Below are 22,758 nucleotides of genomic sequence, written 5' to 3' on the forward strand. Positions count from 1 at the left end.
TTCTAGTTCCTAAGAGAAACAGAAGAACTAAAGTAGTGCCATGCCGTGCCATGCTGTCGCTTCAGTCATGTGACCCTATGGACTGTAGCCTGCCAGGTTCCTCTATCCATGGGATTCACCAGGCAAGATACTGGAGTGGGCTGAAAGAAGCACTACCAGTTTCTAATCGCTCAAAGCTGATCTTTGCATCTTCTCCCCTTCATTCCTGTTTCCTGGTTTCTGTACATTTTACTAAATGGGGCTTCCCAGGTGGTACTAGTGGTAGAGAATCTGCCTGAGAATGCAGGAGATGCAAGAGACACGGGTTTGACCCCTGGGTGGGGAACAAACAGCAACCCACTGAGCACATGTGGCTTCCTGACCTCTGCGCTTTTCTGCTGTGCTCACTGCTGCTGCTCAGATAGTAAAAGTTTCCATCAAAAAAAAAAAAAAAAAAAATCAAAACATAAATTATACTACACAAAATGGTTTACTGTTACATATGAACATCTCTAACAAAAGATTTTTTGAAAAAGAAAGCTAAAACTCAGGGAAGATAAATTAAGTTCAACTTCTTTGCATTCCTTCTCCCCATTCTCTCAGAATAACAACAACTAGCATTAATTGAGCATGTATTATAATGCCAGGGACTATTCTAAGCACTGAGTTTTGTCTAACTCTTACAACAAGCCTATAAGAAGGATAACATTTATTATCCCCATTTAATAGTTGAGGAAACTGAGTCACCCAGGGGTAAACTTGTCCAAGGAGTTCATAGCTAATAAATGGCAAAGCTAGGCTTCATATCTAAGTAATCTTTGTATCTAAACAGTAAGCACATCTAAGTGGGTGTAAATCTCCACTCCCAACTACTACTAAACAGACTTTGAATTCACACAATACCTCCTAGGTGTCAGATAAGAACATTTATTTTTAACCTTAGAAAAACTTTAGGAGATAGTACTTTAACAAAGTAAAATTCAGATACAGAAGAGTTATGTCAATTGCCCAAAATGACAATGTTAAATTTAAAACACCAAAAATTCTCTCAGCTTATTTCTGATATTTTCCAGTATGACACCAACAAGAATGATGTTTCTTATTTCAAAATCAATCTTAAAGGGATTTCTTAGAAAATAAGTGAAAGGTCTATAATAAAGAAAAGCTGACTACATGGGAAAGAACCATTTCTACTCCTCAAACCAAATCTAGAACAAAAACACTTCAGTCCTAGTATTTCATGAGAAACCCAAATTTTACCACCATGTACCGTCTACCCATACTACCTAAGATACTTAGGAAGCCCCTAGTTTTTCCTATTTTGCCATGTTCACCAATTTTTCCTGTTAGGTTCAAGACAAAAACAATAAGACAAACTCTCCTTAAAGTCATCAATTCTAAAGTGTTCAAAGAACACAGGTATAGAAAAGGCAATGTTAATGCTATAGAGTAAGTTTTGTTTTGACAATTTCCTTAAGTACAAGTCACGTTGAAAAATGTGGCATGAAATTTCAATAGCAATTATTTTTATCTATATAAAACCATTCATTCATTCTGTGTAGCATTAATAGTTTTTCATCTCCTCTTTGAGTGCTGAAACTGTATTTTATTGCCCCCCCTCCCCCGCCCTTCATGGCAGCTAGGGTAATGTGCCTAAGAAAACTTATTAAATGAATTAATGAATCATTCAGCCAAGCAATCAACCATCCATCTACTTTTTCTCCTTTTGACTGGTTAGGGTATGTTGTAAGTATGACAATAAATCATCAAGCAAAACTAAGTGGACGTCATTGTTAAACGTAAGCTACTGGCCCTGGATGCATTATGAGATTTTTTTTTTTTTCTTTATTTAATAAATGCATGGAAGGGAAAAGGGAAAGGGAAGTCGCTCAGTCGTGTTTGACTCTTCCCGACCCCATGGACGGCAGCCTACCGGGCTCCTCCGCCCATGGGAGTTTCCAGGCGAGAGGACTGGAGTGGGTTGCCGTGGCCTTCTCCGGCATTATGAGATTATAACTAAAAGTAACAAGCATGCCCCAAAGTGCTTCACCCCAGCCAGGAATGTCTTTCCTTTGCTGCCACTTTTCTCTTTTACTATTAAGACATAATTCTTAAGGGTTCTTGCTACTCAAGCACTTTGATTATTAAGCTCTGGACTGAAAAGGGAAAGGATGGGGTGGGGATTGAGGGTGCGGCAAAATGGACAAAACAAAGCAGGCAGATCCATCTGCTTTACAGCATCTAAGTTCTTTTAGAGATCAAAGAAGAAAAACAAAATATACAATCATCGAAAGAAACCTGAAGTTTTAAGATGTTTAAGCAGTCAAGTAAAATGTAGTATTTATTTAATCTTACGCAGTGAAACAAAGGAAAGCTATAGCTACAGACTGAAATCTGATACGATGTCACTCTGGCCAGCAATGGATACACACTAGCATGATGAGGAAAAAATAAAACACCAGTCTTCAAAAGAGGAATTGAAGGCCATTAACACCATCCACAAGATAGTCCATTATACTACTATCCCCTTCTTTTAATGGAAGCCTCCGATACGGGGTGTGTATGTGTGTGCACATGTGTGTGTGTTCTGGACTCCAATGATGTTTCAAATTGCAATCTTGTAAAACCTATCCTGTCTTTGCATCAAGTCAAGGCTCTATCATGAAAGGCCATTTTTAATATGATAGAACTCTAGAGGCCCCAGAAGCCAACCATTGAGGTGGTTTTGAAACTAATGGTCCCCTGCCTAATGCAAAATGTTCATACTAGCTGTACTTTCAACTTTTAAATCTCACTGATCATATGAAATCTGAATTTGAAGTAAAGTTGAGATTTTTTTTTTTTTTTTGCCATGCCACGTGGCCTGTGGAATCTTAGTATCCAACCGTGGATTAAACCCATGCCCCCTGCAGTGGAAGCATGAAGTCTTAACCACTGGACCCCCAGGAAAGTCCCACTCATCACTGACTATTAAACCATAAAAATGTCAAGAATTTTAAAGTTTTCTTTAATAAAAGTAATACACACTTTTAAAGGGAAATATGCTAATACACTGTGCTGTGCACACTGCTCTTTATCAAGGTAAATAGTTAAGGAGAATAAGGAATATTCTCTTAGATCTTAAAATGACTATGATAATAAATACAATGTAGAACTGGTGTAAAAACTGACAGATAGTTCAACAGAACAGACTATATGATCCAAAAAATACGCTTGAGACCTTTTAAAACTTAGCTTGAGCAAAATGGCATCATAAATCAATAAAAAAGGGCAGACTAACACTATTTCTTATTAAGATTATTCATTGGTATTTTATAATTTTAGTTGTAAATACTTTCAAATCCCCTTGGTTTTTAAGATATTTATTCTACATACATAAAAAAATTTTAATGATTCATTTTTGAACATTTAAGTTGCATTTAGTCAGCCATTTTACTGAACTTTTTTTCAGTTGATTCTTTTGGGACTATTTTTCTAAAGAGACAATAATATTAGCCAATAAGTTTATACTTATTCTGTTCATTATTGGAACCATATCTCTAGCGATTGCTCATCTTACTGTACCAAGAACCCCCAAAATAATGTTAAATAAAGTAACAGTGGGCGTTCTTTTCTTGCTCTTGCTCTAGCAGGCATTTCTTCAGTATTCATGGTAACTGTGGTAGTGTCTCTTGGTTTCACATAGCAGTTCTTTATGAAAGGGTTATATAAACACATTATAAAAGAAAAAAATGAACTAAAAGCATATATACAACATTCATGTTATGGGTTGTCACTGAACTGTGGTGGTAAAAGGAGATTAGATCTAATTTTTATAAAACATGTCCTAATGTGAAGAAGGCTGAACGCCGAAGAATTGATGCTTTTGAACTGTGGTGTTGGAGAAGACTCTTGAGAGTCCCTTGGACTGCAAGGAGATCCAACCAGTCCATTTTGAAGATCAGCCCTGGGATTTCTTTGGAAGGAATGATGCTGAAGCTGAAACTCCAGTACTTTGGCCACCTCATGCGAAGAGTTGACTCATTGGAAAAGACTCTGATGCTGGGAGGGATTGGGGGCAGGAGGAGAAGGGGACGACAGAGGATGAGATGGCTGGATGGCATCACTGACTCGATGGCCTTGAGTCTGAGTGAACTCCGGGAGTTGGTGATGGACAGGGAGGCCTGGCGTGCTGCGATTCATGTGGTCGCGAAGAGTCGGACACGACTGAGCAACTGAACTGAACTGAATGTGAAGCAATAGTTAGAACTGGACATGGAACAACAGACTGGTTCCAAATAGGAAAAGGAGTTCGTCAAGGCTGTATATTGTTACCCTGCTTATTTAACTTATATGCAGAGTACATCATGAGAAACGCTGGGCTGGAAGAAGCACAAGCTGGAATCAAGATTGCCAGGAGAAATATCAATAACCTCAGATATGCAGATGACACCACCCTTGTGGCAGAAAGTGAAGAGGAACTAAAAAGCCTCTTGATGAAAGTGAAAGAGGAGAGTGAAAAGGTTGGCTTAACGCTCAACATTCAGAAAACGAAGATCATGGCATCTGATCCCATCACTTTGTGGGAAGTAGATGGGGAAACAGTGGAAGCAGTGTCAGGCTTTATTTTTTGGGGCTCCAAAATCACTGCAGATGGTGATTGCAGCCATGAAATTAAAAGATGCTTACTCCTTGGAAGGAAAGTTATGACCAACCTAGATAACATAGTAAAAAGCAGGGACATTATTTTGCCAACAAAGGTCCATCTAGTCAAGGCTATGGGTTTTCCCAGTGGTCATGTATGGATGTGAGAGTTGGACTGTGAAGAAAGCTGAGTGCTGAAGAATTGATGCTTTTGAACTGTGGTGTTGGAGAAGACTCTTGAGAGTCTCTTGGACTGCAAGGAGATCCAACCAGTCCATTCTAAAGGAGATCAGTCCTGGGTATTCATTGGAAGGACTGATGCTGAAGTTGAAACTCCAATACTTTGGCCACCTCATGCAAAGAGCTGACTCATTGGAAAAGACTCTGATGCTAGGAGGGATTGGGGGCAGGAGGAGAAGGGGATGACAGAGGATGAGATGGCTGGATGGCATCACCGACTTGATGGACATGGGTTTGGGTGAACTCCGGGAGTTGGTGATGGACAGGGAGGCCTAGCATGCTGCAGTTCATGGGGTCGCAAAGAGTCGGACATGACTGAGCGAATGAACTGAACTGAATGTTACCGATTTTAAAATCAATTGAGTAAAAAAAAGAAAGAAAAAAATTGAGTAAAAAATGTGCTTGCTATTTTTTTTTAAATTTTATTTCTTTATTTAGCTGTGCCAGGTCTTAGTTGCCGTGTGTAGGAGCTTTCACTGCAGCATGTGGGATCTAGGTCCCCAACCAGGGATCGAACCTGGGCCCCCTGCATTGGGAGCATGGAGTCTTTTTTTTTTTTTTTGATAATACATTTTTTTTCAATTTTATTTATTTGATTTTTTTTTTCTAATTTTATTTTACTGGGTATATGATCTATCTTTTTCTCTACTGTGGTTGATATAGCATTTTAACTGTCTGCTTCTCCAAAATATGAATGAAATTGTCCATAAAACCCACTGTGTTTTACCTTTTTTATCATGCCTATTAGTCTATATGGGATTTTCATATATTGAGTCACTTTGGCAAACTGTATTTCCCTAGAAAATTACCTATTTCATCAGGAATTTATTAAGAAAGGTGTCAAAGTATTCAGGGGACAATGAAGAGTATTTTCAACTTCATACCATATCTAAAAGTTAACTCAAAAAGAACCACTGCCCTAAATGTAAAACCCAAAACTGCAAAACATTTTGAAGGAAAAACAAAAATACCTTTCTAATCTTGAGTTAAATAAAGATTTCTTAGAAGACAAGAACAGTAACCTTAAAAAGAAAAAACAAAAAAAAAACTGGACTTCATCAAAGTAAAACATCTGCTAATAAGAGAAACCACAGGCTGGGAAAAGACATTTGTAATAACACATAAAGAATTTATATGTGAGCCATGTAAAAAACATTCACAACTCAAAAAAATAAGCCAATTGTTAAAAAGACCAAGATTTGAACAGATATTTCATCAAAGAAAAGATATGAATGGCAAATAAACATATGAAAAATTACTCAATATTATTACTCATGAGGGAACTGCATATTAAAATCACAATGAGATACCACCATACACCTATTAATTATTAGACTGGCCAAAATCCAGAACACGGACAGCACCAAATGCTGGTGAAGGTATGGAGCAACAGGAACTCATTCACTGCTGATGGGAATGCCAAATGGGACAGCCACTCAGGAAGAGAATATGGGGTATTATATTTATGTATTTTGGTTGTGCTGGATCTTTGTTGCTGTGCACAGGCTTTCTCTAGTTTCGGCGACCACAGGCTACTCGCTAATTGCAGTGCACAGGCTACTCGCTAATTGCAGTGCACAGGCTTCTCATAGTGCTGGCTTCTCTTACTGAGGGACACAGGCTCTACGGTGCGGGGGCTTCAGCAGTTGTGACACACCGGTGTAGTTACCCCATGGCACATGGAATCTTCTCGGACCAGGGATTGAACCCATGTCCTCTGCATTGGCAGGTGGATTCTTTACCACTGGCCTACCATGGAAGTCCTGGGAGTTTCTTTAAAAAACTAAACATACTCTTATACATTTAAGTATGGTACCCCTTGGTATTTACCCAAATAACTGAAAACTAATGTCCATACAAAAACTACACACAGATGTTTATACCAACTTTATTCATAACTGCCATAACCGGAAGCAAACTGATGCTCTTCAGTAGGTAAAAGGATAAATAAATCACAATACATCCAAATAAAGGATTATTTTTTAGTGCTAAAAAGGAAAGAGCTATCAAGTCACAAAAAGACATTGGAGGAGCCATAAATGCATACCACTAAATGACAGAAGTCAATCTGAAAAAACCATATGAAAAAGCTACTATATGATTCCAATGTTGTTACATTCTGGAAAAGGTATGAAAGGAATGAACTACTGATACAAGCAACAATATCTATGAATCTTGACAGCTTTATGCCAAGCGGAAACACCAGACAAAGGCTACTATTGTATAATTCTGATTATAAAAGGTAAGCAGGGGACTTTTGGCAATGAAGGAAATACTCTACATCTTGATTGTGGTGGTAGTTACACGATTTTATGTTTGTCAAACAGCACTATTACATACTTTAAAAGGTAATTTTACTGCATATAAAATTTATTCTCTTTCTTTTATATATCTTAATTTTTAACAGAGAAATATAAAGAAAGAACTAAAATGCCAATAACCCTTCAATCCAGATAAAATCCTTTTCTATGTTAAAAAACAAAATACATTTGCAAACCATACAGGAATATACAAAATGTTAACTGAAAACCATCCATCCTTCCTATCCTCCCCCCCCTTTTTTTTTGCCACGCTACACAGTCTGGGGGATCTTAGTGCCCTGATCAGGGACTGAACTCCAGCCCAAGGTAGTGAAAGCTCTGAGTCTTAACCACTGGACGCTGGGGAATTCCCACGATCCCTCCCTTTTAATTTTCATTCTTATAATCATTGCCTATGTAGTGTCCAAGACACACTGATAAAGTGCTCAGTATGCAGAAATAAATTCAGATGGAAAATCACCTACACATTTAGTCCACCTATTACACTTTCTGTAATTTTCTAGGGAGTAAGCAGTGGCCAGAAGTGATGAAAAGTGGTGAGAGGATATGGGAGATGGTCCAGAAAGTCAGCATCACTACTTTTCGGCTGGCCTTACTACAGAGATGGCTCTTTTTCTACTGACAGAAAAAAATAGGGCATCTGTGTTATTAACATCCATAGTGTTCTACTTCAAACTTAGGTTCTACGTACTCTATTTCCCTTAAGTTCATCAATTCTATTTCATGCTGAAAATTTAAAACCACTATAAGAAATACAGATGAATACTATTGAGCAGTGGGATAGAACAGTAAAAAGATCTTGCCCTCCATAAGTTTATACTCTTATCAGGAAATAATATGACAGAAGATACTTAATTTTATAATAATGCTATATTAAATTTCTACTGAACACGACAGGAGGGAGAAAAATAGAATTAATGTCATTTTTGGCATTGTTTCATTCCAGAGGCATTTACCTCCTACACCTTAAGAATCTCAAAACTAATTAAGTTTGTATTTTATCCTTCATTCTTAAAGAGAAGGGAGGAAAGGACTGTGTTATTAGCACATTTTGAGCTTCAAGTGGTAACAACATGATAATATCACAAAAAATTTTCCCATGAACTGAAGTGAAATGCATTAGTCTTGAGCATGGCTCCTCAACAAATGTCCTTGAAAGGTTAGGAAAACCCCCTTTAAAACATAGTAATAATTTATAAATTCAGATTTAGAATAGGAATAATTGACTTTAAGTTTGTTTAGGATATGGTTTCTGTTTTCTGCTTCAAAAAACTGATTCTCATATTTCCTATATGATACAAACTCTAATCAAAAGGAGCTATTACCTTGTAAATCTGTTCAATCTGTTCCCTGAATACCATGCATATGAATGAAAGCTTTTGAAACTAGCTTTAAACTCAGGCTTCACACCAACAATTTTTCTCATTAAATAATTATTTCATCAAACACCACCAAAAACTTTTTTCAACGAACTGTGCTCACTTCTGTGGAAGAGAGGGTATACAGAAACTTAATGAAGTTGTTAGAAAATTTAAAACATTTTGAGAAGTCAATTTAGTATACACAGATCCTCTCCTCCTCCTGGGTCTGCTATTAGAAGAATGACTGCTAACCCACAAACATTTGCGAAGGGAGGAGAAAGAAAGCAGAAGCAGAAAAAAAGAAGCTTTTTAAAAAGCAGTGGGTAGAAGCATCACATTAGCTCAAACTGTACACATATCTTCTTTGGGCTCTTCCTTCCCCCAGCACTTATGTACAGTGTAGCCCTTACTTTAAAAAAAAAAAACAACAAACCACTAGTAGCTTAAACCAATGTAAGCTGACAGTTAATACTCTCACTGTACTCCACCACAGGTCCCTTTGAAAGAAAAGGGACTAACATAAGGAGATTTAGGGTAAAAGCTGTTTGATTCCTTTATCACCTTCCCCATTCCATGATCCTGAATGTCTGTCCCATATGAATTCTGGCAGAACTCTGGCGACTTGTTTTCTGGAAGGGATAAAACTAAATAGTCTCTGGACTGGGGGACTCAAAAGATGATGGGAACAGAGCATGGAAAACTGAGGGCAATTGAGTGAACATAATGAATACTGATTGCAGCAACCCTCCCAGTCACCCCTCACCATCAAGTGCTGAGAAGACTCCACTCTCTGAACTGATAAAAAGAGATATTCCTCAATAATCAACTGAGCTAGATAGCTCAGCTGGTAAAGAATCCACTTGCAATGCAGGAGATCCTAGTTGGATTCCTGAGTAGGTTAGATCCCCTGGAGAAGGGAAAGGTTACCCACTCCAGTATTCTGGCCTGGAGAATTCCATGGACTGTATAGTCCATGGGGTTGTAAAGAGTTGGACACAACTGAGTGACTTTCATTTTCATTTTCACTTTCCTCAACAATAGGGACAAGAAGCTCACCCTACAGTAAGGCCCAAAGGCCACCAGCCTATGCACTTAGAGCTAATTTAAAGCTCACTGACCACTCTTAATCATAAGCTCAGCTAATTATTACTAGACTTCAGAAGAAAACTCCACATGAGATCAAAACAAAGGAAAGCAACTTTGGAGGAAAAGAACCTATGCAGGGCAAAGTAAATCTGTTGAAAACAATAAAGAATATTATGACAGAAATATTCAGAGCATAAAAGAAATCTCCTAGAAATTAAAAACATAATAGTATAAAAGAAAAATTTAATAGAATATAAAGATGAAGAAATCTTTCAAGAGCTAGAGAAAAAAAGACATGAAAATTAGAGAACTATTTCATGAGGTCCATCACCAAGTAGTTATTGGCAATCAAGAAAGAGGAAGACATGGGATTTAGGAAACAAAAGAGTCAATACAGGAGAGAAACAGAGTTCCCAGGTGAATAAGGATACCCCAGGATGACAGCTGTGTACCACACACAGGGACACATGTCCATATTGGAGCAGTGTGCCCCAACAGACATACTGAAGGCTGTCATACCAAGATCTCTGCTGCTGTTTATTCTCTTTTTTAAGGAAGATAATGCTCAGGTGAGCTGGTCTTGACTAAATGCTGGTGAATTTCTTCTCAAAATACTGAGCTTCCTGATGAAATCAGAAGACTCATTTCATCCTACAGAAGTGTTCTTTAACCTATTCCTAAAAGCTGCAGGTCGTAGAAGGAAATGGCAACCCAGTATTCTTGCCTGGAGAATCCCAGGGATGGAGGAGCCTGGTGGGCTGCTATCTATGGGATCGACAGAGTCAGACATGACTGAAGCGACTTAGCAGCAGCAGCACCAAAAGCTGCAAGCAGGTCATGATCAACTTAGGAGAGACCACAGAGTTGCTCATTCCCTTTGACCATTATTCTTCTGCCAAGTGTCCAAGACTGAAGCCTTGCCCAAAACAATTTCCAGGACTAAGTCTTGACTCTGTCCATGACTTCCACAGAAGGGATGCTGTGAAAATTAGGAATCTGAAGCAAGTGTGGCCCACTGATGCCTGGGGTGTCCCCAAGATCCTTTTAGGACCCAAGAGGTACAATGATCTACTTAACAATAGTAAAGAATGAGGTGCATTTTTCACTGTGCTGACACTTGTACTGAGGGTACAAAAGCAATGGCAAGCAAAACTGCTGGTACCTTCACCAGATCAAGGCAGTGGCGCCAAACTGCAGCAGGACGCATAATCTTCACCACTGTACGGTTATAGTTAAAAATAATGAAAATTTAAGAAATAAAATCCTTGATAATTTGTAAAAACTATTATTAGTTTAATAAATCTCAAGCCTTCTATATGTCTTTTTACAGCTTTGCATGATGAAATGATAAATACAATGGTCACCTTCACAAAAGGCACTTGTATAATTGAATTGCAAGCCAAACTAGTCATTTTTTTCATGAAATACCATTTTTATTGGAAAGATTACATGAAAAACTATGTTGTTCAAGCTTAGACGTTGCACAGATATTTTCTTAAAAAGGAATGGAATCTGTCACTCTAAGTAAAACTGACAGTACTTGTTGCCAGTGAGGTACACCAAGCTTTCAAGAGAAAATTTGAATTTTGGAAAACGTACCTATTACAGTGAGCTTGCCAACTTCCCAATACCTAAAGACTTTGCACTGAGACCAGTGGTGGTATTAACAAATGTAATTTTAAAATATAATAAACTGTGTAAACATCTGTCCATGTAAGTAACAAATGTCCTAGAGGCCTTAGGTCTGTCCCACTAAATCTCTCACTTTAATTTTCAGAATGCAACAAATGATTCTTTTTCAATATATCTACATAACTGTTAGTTAATCTAACTGTAACAAAGTTCTCAACCATCTTTTAAAGGCTCCATCTTCTTAGAAACAAACTCATTTTGCATTCAGAATTCTTACTCTTTGTCAATGGCACTGAGTAGACCGTAACCAGTAAACCAAATTCTTATCATACATACATTTTGTGAGCAATTAAAAAAACCCTACAAACTATTCTATAAAAATAAGCTCAAGGATATACTGTACAATGCAGGGAATATAACCAAATTAAATTAAAAAAATAAAAAAATAGAAGGGGAAAAAAATCCTCTCACTAGCACAGAAGACAAACCTTTTCTCATATTAGTGATCAAAAGCACATATTAATTTACATTTCAACTGACTAGTAGCCAAGTAAAACTTTCATAGCAACTTCCCCTTTGGAATTCTCTAGTAAATTTAACAGAGAAGGCAATGGCACCCCACTCCAGTACTCTTGCCTGGAAAATCCCATGGACGGAGGAGCCTGGTAGGCTGCAGTCCATGGGGTCGAGAAGAGTCGGACACAACTGAGCGACTTCCCTTTCACTTTTCACTTTCGTGCATTGAAGAAGGAAATGGCAGCCCACTCCAGTGTTCTTGCCTGGAGAATCCCAGGGACGGGGGGCCTGGTGGGCTGCTGTCTATGGGGTCGCACAGAGTCGGACACGACTGAAGCGACTTAGCAGCAGCAGCAGCAGTAAATTTAAGTTATTGTTGTTTAGTCGCTAAGCCATGTCTGACTCTTTTGTGACCTCCATGGACTATAGGCTCCTCTCTTGAGGGGATTTCCCTGGCAAGAATACTGGAGTGGATTGCCATTTCCTTCGCCAGGGCATCTTCCTGACCCAGGGTCTCCTGCATTGGCAGGCAGAGTCTTTACCGCTAAGTCACCAAGGGAGCCCAAATTTAAGTTACATTTAATTTTAAGTTGAATTTAATTAGTTTAATAGTAAGTTTACTGAGATTAAAGTCTATTTATGATATGCTTAAATTAGGTGAGGTAAAGAGGTCACTCAAGGGGAAAAAAAATATTCCCCATAAAAGCCTTTGGAATTGCCCTATGTTACACTAGTTTATCATATGGACATGTTCTTTAGGATTTGTCACCAGGCAACTATTAATATATCAACTCAATTTACCGAATTGTTCATAAATAACACCCCAGAAGCTACAAATTTATGAAAAAAGTACTAACTGCCCTCTACTGTTCAAACTAAGAATTTCACTGATGAGCTACATGTAATGTACACTTCAGAGTGAAAAAAAGCCAAAGTCCTAAAGAAGCCATTTAGGATCATTAAAATCAGAGGAGAAATTCTGATCTGACAAGGTTTAAAACAGCAGTCTTCTCAAAACAAGACAACAGCTATTAATCTCAACGGTCTGATTACTTAATTGTACCAGGAGCCCAAAGAGCCTAATTTCAGTCATCTATGGTAACTGTGGGCTTCCCTGGTGGCCCAGCGGTAAAGAATCCACCTGCCAACGCAGAGGGTGCAGGGTCGGGAAGAGCCCCTGGAGAAGGAAACGGCAACCCACTCCAGTATTCTCACCAGGGAAATCCCATGGACAGAGGAGCCCACAGCCCATGGGGCTGCAAAAGAGTCGGACACAACAGTGAAGTTTTGCTTCAATATGTGTGAATAGAATAGAAACTATTCTATTCTGGAACACTTTAACTATACTATTTCAAGTTATGGGCTTCCCAGACGGTGCTAGTGGTAAAGAATCCGCCTGCCAATGCAGGAGACATAAGAGATGCAGGTTCAATCCCTGGGTTGGGAAGATGCCCGGGAGGAGGGCATGGCATCCCAGTCTGGTATTCCTGCCTGGAGAATTCCCATGGAGAGAGGAGCCTGCTGGGTTACAGTCCATGGGCTGAAAAGAGTCGGACACGACTGAAGTTAACTGAGCACGCACTTCAAAAATTACACTGCCATAAAATGAGATTCAGATGTTTTCCCATGTGGTGAAGAATCACAAAATGTTCAAATCAAAACCTGCCTCTAGCAGGCTGAGGTTAATCAAGGAAAACTGTCTCTGGTTGCTTTTTTTCTGCTGATGCGTGTTTTATTTTTATTTCTTTCTTCTTATTTATCTTTGGGTGTACCGGCTCTTAGTTGCAGTTCTCAGGCTTCTGGTTGTGGTAGGCAGGCTCCTCTCCGGTTGTGGCATGTGGGATCCAGTGCGCGAGGGCTCAGCAGCTGCAGTGTGCAGGCTTGGTTGTAAGCTTCCAGGCACATAGGATCTTAGTTCCCAAGGACCAGGGATCAAATCCAAGTCCCCTGCATTGGAAGCCGGATTCTTAACCACTGGACTACCAGTGGTGCATATTTTAAGTAGAAAGTATTTCCTAACTAGTCTTCCCAGTGTATAGTTTGGATTTGTTTTTTTTTCTTTTTTAGCTGTTATACTTTTAATGGAGTGAGGTATAATATTCATCAATGTGCAAGAATGTTTTACATACTCATTAGCATAGCGATTAATGTAAATTTAGGGATATACAATGTGTTAAACCCCAAAAACTGTATCTGCACTCTAACTACTGAGCCCCATGCACCACAACTAAGATCCGACTTGCTCACCGCAACTAAGACCCAATGCAGGCAAATAAATAAATAAATATTTTAAAATTAAATACATAAAACTACAAAGTTGCCTGCAACCTAAGATAATGGAAAGGCTCCTTTTAAAGTTTTTACCCATCATCTTTGCTTTTAAAGTTCTCAACGGTATCTGGGAGAAGTAAAAAAGAATAGAAGGCTCATTTCAGCTATGCCTCAAGAATTCTAATGAAGCTGTATGGCAATGACACTGGAACTATGACGTTTCCCCCAAAGGGCTTTCTAGATGACCACATCACAAACTTCTAAAAGTATTTCCAGTAACATGTAGGCAAGCTGAGTGGCTTAATATTTAAAAGCCTGGAAAACAGCTAAGGTGTCTCATCCTAGAGAATTATAAAGCATGGTAGTAATACCATTTCTCTCCTACAGAGACACTTTTTAAAGCATGGAGGTAACCTTAAGGATACTAAACAGACATCAATAGTTTTCATAAAGCTTCAATAAACACCCCAAGGCACAAATGTTCAAAATGATCCACTAATTATCCCAGACAGTACCTCTCTTTGTTTTCAATAGGAAAACAGAGTTGAGTATACAGTGACTGACATTTTAGTCAAAAAGGTAAATATAAAACCTTTGTGTATCTAGATTTATACTCTCTTAGGTGGTGCTAGTGGTAAAGAATCCACCTTGCAATGCAGGAAACTTAAAAGACGCGGGTTTGATCCCTGGGTGGGGAAGATCCCCTGGAGAAGGGCATGGCAACCCACTCCAGTATTCTTGCCTACAGAATCCTACAGACAGAGGAACCTGGAGGGCTACAGTCCATAGAATTGCAAAGAGTTGGATATGACTGAAGTGACTTGGCTAGTCACTAGTTGCTAGTTACAGAATTTAAAACTTATTTTAACTTGTCAAATGGTTCTTTGCTTTATTTGAAGTAACTAACATTCTAGGGCACCTAGATCTCAAAGTCTGAGTGCCTCACAGCAATGTCAGAATTATTTTTTATAATACAAAAATGTTATATGCCTTTTCACTCTCATTAGCTCCAAACTGTACAGTCAGTTCTCCAAACTCTGCCGGGTATGTGACAACAAAATAAATTAAATGCAGGAAGCCAATACATGAATTCAGCTGTCTTCTATTAAACTAGACACTAAAGAGATTTGCAAAAATATAAAACAATGCCACTCTTCTTGTTAATCTTTTTTATTTGGGGAGTTATTTTTCATTAAAATTTTTTATTTATGTAACATATGAATGGTTTATTAATATTATTTTTAAATGAATTAATATTCTAAAAACATCTCCATTTTAATTTTAATATAGTAAATATAAATAGATATATGTTATACAAACAAAACTCTTTGGGGCCCTCAATTATACATAAGAGTATAAACAGATGCTGAGGTCAAAAAGTTTGAGAACTGATAGAGAGTTTAGCACAATAAACATGAAAAAAAGTCATTTTATTCTCAAAGCTTTAATGGAGGTAAGGATAAAACACAAATATCATTTACTAAGAAAAATGCAGGTGATACTTACCAAATGGATCTTCCATGCCACTATTAACCAGTTTAGGAAGGTGACAAACAGTTTCTAAAGAGAGAAAAAGGCAAATGATATACTTAAAACATAATATCCATCACCTTTTATATTCCTTAAAAAATAAACCCAATTAAGTTACATTGATTATAGTTTAAACTGGGATTTAGTTTAAGGGAGTTGAGATACATACACATAAAAATACCATAAAACATTCAAGGCTAATTTTCATTTAAAAATATACAACATCCTCAGTTTCCTCAAATAAGTTCCCTTTCTAATCTCCATCCTGAATATTACCAGAGCGTAAGGGAAAAAGGCAAGTTAAGAAAAAATTTTTAGGAAGGGGGACAAAGAGAAAAAGGGAGGGGTGAGGAGGGGGAGAAGGAAGAGAGGGAGGAATAGAGAGCAGCGGGAAAAGGCCAAGTTTCTTTTTAAAAATTATTTAATTTTTGGCTGCTTCATGGGTTTCTCTTTGGTTGCAGTGTGCAGGCTTCTCACCACGGTGGCTTCTCTTGTAGCAGAGCACAGGCTTTAGAGCATGGGCTCAGTAGTTGTGGCGCACAAGCTTAGTACCCTCGCGGCACATGGAATCCTCCCGGCCCAGGGATCAAACCCCCGTCCCCTGCACTTGCAGGCAGACTCTCAACCACTCCACAACCAGGAAGTCCAAAAGTGAAGCGTTTATGCAAAAAACAAACAAATAAACCCCACAAAACTCACATAAATATCTGGGAAAGAATATGAGGATATCATAGAATGAAGGAATTGGTTTTGCCTGAAGAAAGTAGAAAGTAGTTTAGTAAGTTAAGAATGCTCAAATGTGAAAACAAAACAAAAAAAGTTTTGAAAAAAGTTGAGTAAGTATAGATATTCAACATCCCTCACCCTTAATCAAAACAAGGACCAAATCTGCTCAATCTTGCTTTTTATCTCTTTCAAAGCTTTGATCCCAAGAGTACTTATTAGTTAACAATTTGAATACTAGACTTCAATCTATAGTCTGCTTTTAAGTGAATACAACTAACAATTGGGGCCAGCAGTGATTTGAGAAAATTAGGAGTGTGACAGGGTTTTGGAGTTGAATCACTCACAGACTAGCTGGCACTGAGGACTACTCAGTGGTAGGTGTAACAGAAATAATCCCTTGCACAAGGTGCTGGTCCAGTTAAACTTTCACTAGTGGTGAAGAGTGATGATCTATCTGTGGACAGAATGCTCTAGTTGATTGGATTTATGAGACACCTGAAGAGTAAGGGGGAAATAATAATTATAATGATAATGTAATTGAATTGCTGACAAAGATCCCTCTAGTCAAAGCTATGGTTTTTCCAATAATCATGTACGGATGTGAGAGTTGGACCATAAAGAAAGCTGAACACCAAAGACTTAATGCTTTTGAACTGTGGTGTTGGAGAAGACTCTTGAGAGTCCCTTGGACCGCAAGGAGATCAAACCAGTCAATCCTAAAGGAAATCAACCCCGAATATTCATTGGAAGGACTGATGCTGAAGCTCCAATACTTCAAACACCTGATGCAAAGAACTGACTCATTTGAAAAGACCCTGATGCTGGGAAAGACTGAAGGCAGGAGGAGAAGGGGATAACAGAGGATGAGGTGGTTGGATGGCATCACCAACCACCATCATCAGGTGGTTGATGGACATGAGCTTAAACAAGCTCCGGGAGTTGGTGATGGACAGGGAGACCTGGTGTACTGCAGGCCATGGGATCACAAAGTGGACATGACTGAGCAACTAACTGCACTGAACTAAACTGATGGCTATTGCTAAACTCTACTGATCCTCTCGGAGAAGGCGATGGCACCCCACTCCAGTACTCTTGCCTGGAAAATCCCATGGACAGAGAAGCCTGGTAGGCTGCAGTCCATGGGGTCGCTAAGAGTTGGATACAACTGAGCAACTTCACTTTCACTTTTCACATTCGTGCATTGGAGAAGGAAATGGCAACCCACTCCAGTGTTCTTGCCTGGAGAATCCCAGGAACGGGGAGCCTGGTGGGCTTCCGTCTATGGGGTCACACAGAGTCAGACACGACTGAAGTGACTTAGCAGCAGTAGCAGCAACTGATGCTCTAGAAAAAGACAACAAAAAGCTGAGTGATTAACAGTGAATTGAAAGTCAACTATGGGGAATTTGCTGGTGGTCTAGCTCAGCTGATAAAGAATCTGCCTGCAATGCGGGAGACCTGGGTTCAATCCCTGGGTTGGGAAGATCCCTGGAGAAAGGAATGACTACCCATTCCAGTGTTCTGACCTGAGAATTCCACGGACAGAGGAGCCTGACAGGCTATAGTCCATGGGGTCACAAAGAGTCGGACACGACTGAGTGACTTTCACTTTCCAGCACGGCCTTGGTTCAAGTCCTGGTTGGAGGGCTAAACTCCCATAAGTCCTGTTCAGTTCAGTTCAGTTCAGTCGCTCAGTCGTGTCCGACTCTTTGCGACCCCATGAATCATGGCACGCCAGGCCTCCCTGTCCATCATCAACTCCCGGAGTTTACCAAAGTCCTGTGGTGTTCCTTAAATAAAGAAATAAGTAAGTAAAAAGAAATAAGAAAATCAAATATGAAGGCCACAGGACCTTTTACAAAGAAGCTCTTTAATTTACAAAGAAGCTGTTTTCTGTGGCAGCAGCAGGAGAGAAGAAGCTAGAAACCAGGCCCAGGAGTTAATCAACAGGTGCTGTGTAGCCCAGCAGCACAGAAGGTTAACTCTCGGCCAAGGGAGGTATGCTATGCCAATATCAGGGTCCTGACTGGGAAAGAATGAGACTCTTAACACACGAGATGGAGATAGTGGAGTTGATGCCCCTCCAAAATTTTGAATGTGAAAGTGTCCCCTGAAACAACAAAAGGGGCCCATCATCCCTATATGATCTGGTGCTCTCCGCTCACCTGAAAATAACCTTCCCACCCTGCCCAGTAAACAACGTCTCCTCAGCACCTGCCACCCCCATGCCTCCTAGGTAGGAGGCCTTTAACTTATAGTAGGTCACAACATAACCCGGTCCAGATGTGCTATGCCTCATAAGGTCTGAAAGGAACTACAACCCAAGGGCGATGCAAGACTTAGCCAGCATGCACCCAACAGGGGCCAAGTGAGAGTGAATGTGAATTCTGAGGGGGCTTGAATGTGAGAACCAGAACATAAGGTTCCTGATCACTCTCCAAAGACAGAAGATCTAACACCCTGGCAAAAATCTCAGAATATGGTATGAACTTACCACTAGGATGGTTCCTAAAAGCTGGAAAAGCCATGGCCCATGATAAATAGCAATGCCAAAACTGCACAGGCAGACAGGGGAGGAAGGGATTAAGAGGCTCACATAATGAAGCCGGCTTGCTGAAATGGTCAGAAAATCCATCCAAGTATTATGTTACTTGAAGTTTCAAAGCTGTCCTCCCTAAGAGTTTGGTATAAAACTAATGCCACTGATAGCAATGGTGATGACATGATCCTAAAACAAAGGAGACCAGGCCATGGTACTTAATGTTTGAAGATGGACACAATTACTATAAGGATCACCAAAGTCAGGGTGGCAGTCAAAGGGATCTGACTCACAGACTTATGGAGATAGTTAATAAAGCCTGACATCACTAGAAGCAAAATAGACTAGCAGTTAATAAAAGCACTTCTCTATCTGTCACATCAAAAGAAATCAGGGATGGAAGATCAGGATGCTGAGGGCAGTTGCCTCAATTAAAAAAAGAAAAATCAGAATCAGTGCCCTATTGCTGAACCTGAACCAGTTTCGGATTCTGACCCCTATGACTGAAGCAGGCCAGGTACCCAAGAGAAAAGAACTTGTAACACCAAAGCAAGTATAAAAATTCCCTAAGAAACCTATGGCCTAAGAGTAGTGTTAGTCGCTCAGTTGTGTCCAACTCTTTGTGACCCCACAGATTGTAGCCCGTCAGGCTCCTCTGTCCATGGGATTCTCCAGGCAAGAATACTGGAGGCGGTTGCCATTCCCTTCTCCAACGGCCTAAGAGACCCATATGCTATAGGTCTCATGGACTCCACTAAGAAGGTTTCTGCATTTGAAGTTTAACGCTCTGCAGTCTCCAGTATTGTGGCCTCAAGAATTCCATGGACTGTATAGTCCGTGGGGTTGCAAAGAGTCAGACATGACTGAGTGACTTCAGATCTTCCCTGTAGCTCAGATGATAAGGAATCTGCCTGCAATGCAGGAGACCCAGGTTTGATCCCTGAGTTGGGAAGATGCTCTGGAGAAGGGAATGGCTTGCCTGGAGAATCTCATGAACAGAGCAGCCTGCTGGGCTACAGTCCATGGGGTCTCAAAGAGTTGGACACGACTGAGCGACTAACACACTTTGTCACTATCTTAAAATCCTTAATAATTTTATCTCTGAATTTCAGTTCCATAGTGAAATCTGATAGTGAAAATGAAGCATGTGCTTGAAGCCTCAGTTCACACTCAGTCCACCTCTTCCTTTCTTTCCAGGAGGGGTCTCTTGGCCCCTCCCTCTGGCCCCACCTGGCCATCCTTTCCCTGCTCAGGCTAGGAGTGCTATGGCACTTCTGATGGGCAGTTTCTCTTGACCATTCTCAATCCAGGAGTACCCAGCACACAAATAATGCTGTCAGCTCTGTCTATGGTGGTTTACTCAGGCAATTGTGAACTGCATAAACAGGAATGCTAACTTTCTAAGGGAAGGTTGACATCAACATCTGGAGTCTGGAAGTATCATGCACTTAGGAGGACCAGGAAATAAACGAGTCCTGCCTAAGATCCAGTTCACAATGAACCCGCTGGGTGTGTGGACCTCCTGGTGGTCATTTCCCTGGACCCCAAATGTATACTAAAATAGACACGCTTGGAAATTAGTTAGTCCTTGGCCTAAGGGATAAGAGTTATTATACTGGGAAAGGCCAAGTGGAAGAAAGTCTCTAAAAGTGGGTGCCCCATCCCACTTTCCAAGATAATACATACAAAAGAAGACAATATTGTATTCTAGGCGCAAGGGAGGGGAGATGACAGATATTAGTGCTGTACTCCTACAGGATGCAGGGTTTACCATGTGGGTTCTGCAGGAACCAGACACATCCTGCAGGAAGGTAGGAGATTATCACAAAATCTAATAGCAGCCACAACTGCAGCTGCCATGCCAGATGCGGTATCATTGCTAGAGCCGATTAACACAGCCACAAGCAAAGTAAGCAGACAAACATGGAAGGATTAAGTCTTTTTCTCTTACTCCTCCCAAGGAAGCAGGATCAAAAACAATTCACATGGAATGGATTACACCATACTTTTCCAGGACTATGTCAATTTTGCCACCATCTCATATAGTCCAGTCCTATGACAATATGGACTTCCTGAAAAATATCACACTGACCTACTATATTAATGGTGGTGGTAGTTTAGTTGCTAAGTTGTGCCCGACTCTAAGTTGTGCGACCCCATGGATTGTAGCCCATCAGGCTCCTCTGTCCATGGGATTTCCCAGGCAAAAATACTGGAATGGGTTGCTATTTCCTTCTCCAGGTGATTTTCTTAACCGAGGGGTCAAACCTATGTCTCCTGCATTGGCAGGTGAATTCTTTACCTGCTAAGTCGATCAGCACAGAATGAGCTCTCAATGCATGAGAAGCTGTGTCCAGGCTGGGTGAGGTGGGGGCAGGGACTAGCAAAGCTGAGGCCCAGCCCTGCCTTCAGAATCCAGTTGTTCTGCAGGAGAGTTTATTAATCAGCAGATATAGAACACCTGATGATGTGATACCAAGTTGACCATTCATCCACAATCACCCACCATGACCTAGATTCTATGGGATATACCAAGTCGTAAGGTTGGTTGGGTCCAGCAATAATCCAGCCTTTAGGTGAAGGTGATACATCCAGTATCAAGCGCAAGTAGGACCAGAAGTCATGCGCATGAGCAGACAGCCCAAACCCTCGTATCATCTACCACTGCTGCAAAGTGCCCCTGCCTTAATATATACCTTTGGCCACTGAGGGGGCCCTCATAGCCAGCTGACAAAGGAAAAGTTCTCCCCTTCTTCACAGATGGCTGTAACAGAGTCTAAGTCAAAACTGGACAGTGGCTGCACTACAGTCTCATCAGGACATGGCACTGAAAGGCAGTGCCCAATGGGCAGAGCTTTAGACAGCAGCTTTGCCAACAAAGGTCCATCTAGTCAAGGCTATGGTTTTTCCAGTGGTCATGTATGGATGTGAGAGTTGGACTATAAAGAAAGCTGAGCGTCAAAGAATTGATGCTTTTGAACTGTGTTGTTGAGAGTCCCTTGGACTGCAAGGAGATCCAACCAGTCCATTCTAAAGGAGATCAGTCCTAGGTGTTCATTGGAAGGACTGATGTTGAAGCTGAAACTCCAGTACTCTGGCTACCTGATGCGAAGAGCTGACTCATTTGAAAAGACCCTGATGCTGGGAAAGATTGAGGGCAGGAGGAGAAGGGGACAACAGAGGATGAGATGGTTGGATGGCATCACCGACTCGACAGACATGGGTTTGGGTGAACTCCGGGAGTTGGTGATGGACAGGGAGGCCTGGCGTGCTGCAGTGCATGGGGTCGCAAAGAGTCGGACACGACTGAGTGACTGAACTGAACTCTGGAAGAAACAGGGATATTTTCTGGGTGTACCTTTGCCTTTCCTCCAGTGAACAGTATGTGAGAGTTACTGAAATGTTTAATGTACCAGTAAGCATCATCCCAAGGCTTCCTAGGCTCAGTGGTAAAGAATCCATCTGCCAGGACAGGAGACATGGATTTGATCCCTGGCTGGGGAAGATCCTGAGGAGTAGGAAATGGCAACCCACTCCAGTATTCTTGCCTGGGAAATCCTAAGGACAGAGGAGCCTGGCGGGCTACAGTCCATGGGGTCGTAAAGAGTTGGACACGAATGAATGACTGAGCAAACAAGCATCAACTCACATAACATCATTTCATGACAAGGGGCCCACTCTGTAGTAGAGTAAGTGCAAGAAGGGATGGGATTTACTGGTTTATCACGTACAACATCTAGAAGCTGCTAACCTAAAAGAGTATTGGAATGGTCTGATGAAACCACAGCTGAAGCACCAACTCAATAAGATATTTTATGACAGAAGAATATGATCTTCCAGGGTATAATATATACACCAAATCAAAGACCTTCATATGTTACTATATTTTCAAAACAGGGAAAATAGATGGATGTGGGAAATGGTGGGGGGGGGG

General features: G+C 40.4%; 1 protein-coding gene across 11 annotated transcripts in view; it reads right to left on the reverse strand.

Moving 5' to 3' along the window:
* Window positions 1-22,758, reverse strand: part of PHACTR4 (phosphatase and actin regulator 4) — a 109,476-nt gene that overhangs the window by 68,635 nt on the left and 18,083 nt on the right. For 5 of the 11 annotated variants that reach the window (XM_061390858.1, XM_061390850.1, XM_061390823.1 and 2 more), the window contains one exon: window positions 15,536-15,589. Coding sequence is in view for 9 of the 11 variants with exons in the window: in XM_061390780.1 (XP_061246764.1) it covers window positions 15,536-15,589 (54 nt within the window). In the remaining 2 variants the exon portion in view is untranslated. Of the gene's footprint in view, window positions 1-15,535; window positions 15,590-17,510; window positions 17,630-22,758 lie in introns of those variants that run through there. The other 6 variants (XM_061390804.1, XM_061390832.1, XM_061390796.1 and 3 more) reach the window with 3 other exon arrangements.

Source organism: Bos javanicus, chromosome 2, assembly GCF_032452875.1.
Source record: "Bos javanicus breed banteng chromosome 2, ARS-OSU_banteng_1.0, whole genome shotgun sequence".
Lineage (NCBI taxonomy): Eukaryota > Metazoa > Chordata > Mammalia > Artiodactyla > Bovidae > Bos > Bos javanicus.